The sequence below is a fragment of the Etheostoma spectabile genome, chromosome 16 (assembly GCF_008692095.1).
Source record: "Etheostoma spectabile isolate EspeVRDwgs_2016 chromosome 16, UIUC_Espe_1.0, whole genome shotgun sequence".
Classification (NCBI taxonomy): Eukaryota; Metazoa; Chordata; class Actinopteri; order Perciformes; family Percidae; genus Etheostoma; species Etheostoma spectabile.
In genome coordinates, this window is record NC_045748.1 from 1,582,455 (window position 1) to 1,585,231 (window position 2,777).

General features: G+C 43.0%; 1 protein-coding gene across 2 annotated transcripts in view; it reads right to left on the minus strand.

Moving 5' to 3' along the window:
• The window catches only part of mamdc4 (MAM domain containing 4), a 24,335-nt gene that overhangs the window by 3,527 nt on the left and 18,031 nt on the right, over nucleotides 1–2,777 (minus strand). For both annotated transcript variants that reach the window (XM_032539553.1, XM_032539552.1), the window contains exons 23-26: nucleotides 2,472–2,621; nucleotides 2,189–2,314; nucleotides 626–750; nucleotides 316–421 (exon numbers count right to left, since the gene is read on the minus strand). In XM_032539553.1, the coding sequence (XP_032395444.1) occupies nucleotides 316–421; nucleotides 626–750; nucleotides 2,189–2,314; nucleotides 2,472–2,621 (507 nt within the window). The remainder of the gene's footprint in view (nucleotides 1–315; nucleotides 422–625; nucleotides 751–2,188; nucleotides 2,315–2,471; nucleotides 2,622–2,777) is intronic.

A 2,777-nucleotide genomic window follows, 5' to 3' on the forward strand; every position in this document is an offset into this window, starting at 1 on the left:
AAAAAACAAAAACAAGATGTAACATGCTAATTAATGATGGTACACTTAATTCTCAGTTTTGGGCTAATCCATTTTAGTTGTTTCCCCCTGCTTCAAGTCTTTATGCTAACCTAGGCTAACCAGTTGCTGGCTGTAGTTTTATATTTAGCATACAGACATGAAAGTGGGGACAATATTCTCATCTAGTGCTCAGCAAGAAAACTAATAAGCATATTTCCTGAAATGTCAAAAATTCTGGGAAAATCAGTAAAATGAGAGAAAAGCTGTGCACATATGCAGTTAGTTAATGGGCCGAAACCCCCCGGCCCATCTTACTTGGCAGTGCATCTGTGACTTTGTTAGCACAGTTGACTCCGACGGTGTACTCAATGTCATCCAGAGCTATAACGCCTGATGTGCCTTTGATTCCTTCAAACACAATCTGTAAACAACAAGTGATAGTAGTCCATCATTACTGTGCAATGGAGGAGATTTAGCTATGTGCAGAATTTGGTGTTAAGGCAAGGCAAGGCAGCTTTATTTGTATGGCACATTTCAGCAACAGGGCAATTCAAAGTGTGTTACACAAAATCAGTAAAAAAAAATATATCCGTATATAAATTAGACCCAGTATATGAAGTCTGACCTGGTATTCCTCAGTAGATATGATGTTGACGTCAAAGCGGTTCCACGGCCCTCCCAGCTCACTTACCACGAGCAGCTGATGGAGATTACCTTCAGACAGCCTCCACACCTTCAGCTGGCCGTCAGCTGCATAGAGATTGTGACAAAACACCAAAAGGGTAATGCATCACAGACGTCCAGACTATATCTTAAAGGATTTCACAAGGAAGCCCCCTTCATTTAGGCAGCTACGTACTCAGACCCACTGAAATCAGGAACCCTTCCGACCACCTTAAACCAGGCATGTATAACCTTACTAACACTACAGACCCATCTCTCTGATGAAAACAGACTATGTCCTTTTAGCCACAGTAATGGCTTGCTGTTTAGAGGACGCTCTGCCTAGTATTATATCACCAGACCAGATGGGTTTTGTCATTTTTTAGTATCCGACGCCTGTAACGGCATGTACTCTCCCTGCCAAAACGCTTCAAAACGCCTTTTTTCCATAGATGCCGAGGAGCCATTTGACAGAGTAGAGTGGGACTACCTTATCTTGGGGGGTTTTGGTTTAGGGGAACTGGCCAGTGGGGCCCCTAGAGCCCTTTCCTCTTTGGCATGGCCATCGTACGGTGCCTTGTTCAAGAGCACTTAGGCCTTACAGTAGTTGCCTTTACTACCCTTCTTGCACGCCGCCTGATACTATTGAAGTGGAAGTATCAGGTGGAAAGATGCTGCCCTGCCCTCAGTCTCCCACTAGATAAGGGATGTGTATTCTAATGTGAAGCTTTAAAAAAATTAGATGTTCACTACAGGGCGAAAAAAAACTGTATCAAAGTGCGGATTTTTGTGGGACTTTATTCGATAAACCCTCCACACTGGTAATAAATGTTCAAATTATCATAACTGACCCTTAATACACACCTGTGTGTAACTCTTGACATTCCGGGACCAGACGTGTTGCCTCTGTTTCCCTGCTTATTGGGCCTTAATCACTTTTCATATTTCAACTTCACTGTGCAATACTAATTGCTTTGCGTTCTGCATTGTGTACGCTGTGATGTTTTTGCATACAATGTTGCACATTACTATATTAACCAGAGTCTCATTCTCAAGCAGGGTTGGGCATCGTTTGGATTTTTATCGATTCTGATTCCGGTTCTTATCGATTCTGATTCTTTGAGGGGTGGGGTTGAAACAGCTCACATTCTTATTTCACAAATAAGAGCAAAGTTTTATTTAGATTCCATGGTGGATGGCAGTTTTACAGGGCTTTTTCAACGCAAAATAAAGCCAATAGAGCACCGCTTACTGTGCTCCATGGCTGCAACACAACAAGTGCCTGCCGCTACGGAAACCAAAACTTAAATTCATTTTGGATCCGATGATCAGATTTGAAACCAAATCCTCCAAAAAGGAATCGGTTCTCCATGCCCATGCCCCACTCTCAAGTGACAACAAGGGTGTTGGGAATGTTTGATGTGGGGTTGGAATGTTGTTTTTGTTGTTGTTGTGCTTAATCCGTGTACATTGTAAAATTCAATAAAAAGAACTATGAAAAAAAGGGTTTCACAAGGATCCTTACATGAGAATGGCTTGTAGAGCCAGAATTTCAGGCAGGTGCCCTTGGTCGGGGGCAGGTGAGGGCTCTGCAACTGAGCGTTTTGATAGGCTGCTGTCCGGTTGCTGCTTGGAAAGAACAGGAAGTGACCTGGCAGAAAGGATAGGGAATGTACATGTTACACCTCAGTACACGATTATGTTTTGATTCTTTTTCCTGACTGTGTGAAGATCTTGTTGATAAGAAGTGAAATACATGACTTAGATTAGATGATGCCAGTCAGTCAGTCAGTCTCTCTCTGGTTTACCTTTCTCTGTGCCCAGACTGTGGTCTTCAGGAGGGGTGGAGTAGTGGCTCTCTGCCTCCGGACTCGTCAGCTCCCAGTCCAGTTTGTCCACGTTGACGTTTTGAGTGTTGCTCCAGCTACACATACCTTTCTCCAGGCTGCACGTAGAACCTGGGAGATATAACAGAACAAACAAACAAAAGAATCTGTGTAGTGCTCTTTTAAAGAGCTCAGAAGCTGCAGTGTGACCAGGTTAAACTAAACTTTTCAAAGAAGCCAAGAAAATATGGAAAAATCTCCAAAAGGCATCAAATGACAGATTAGACA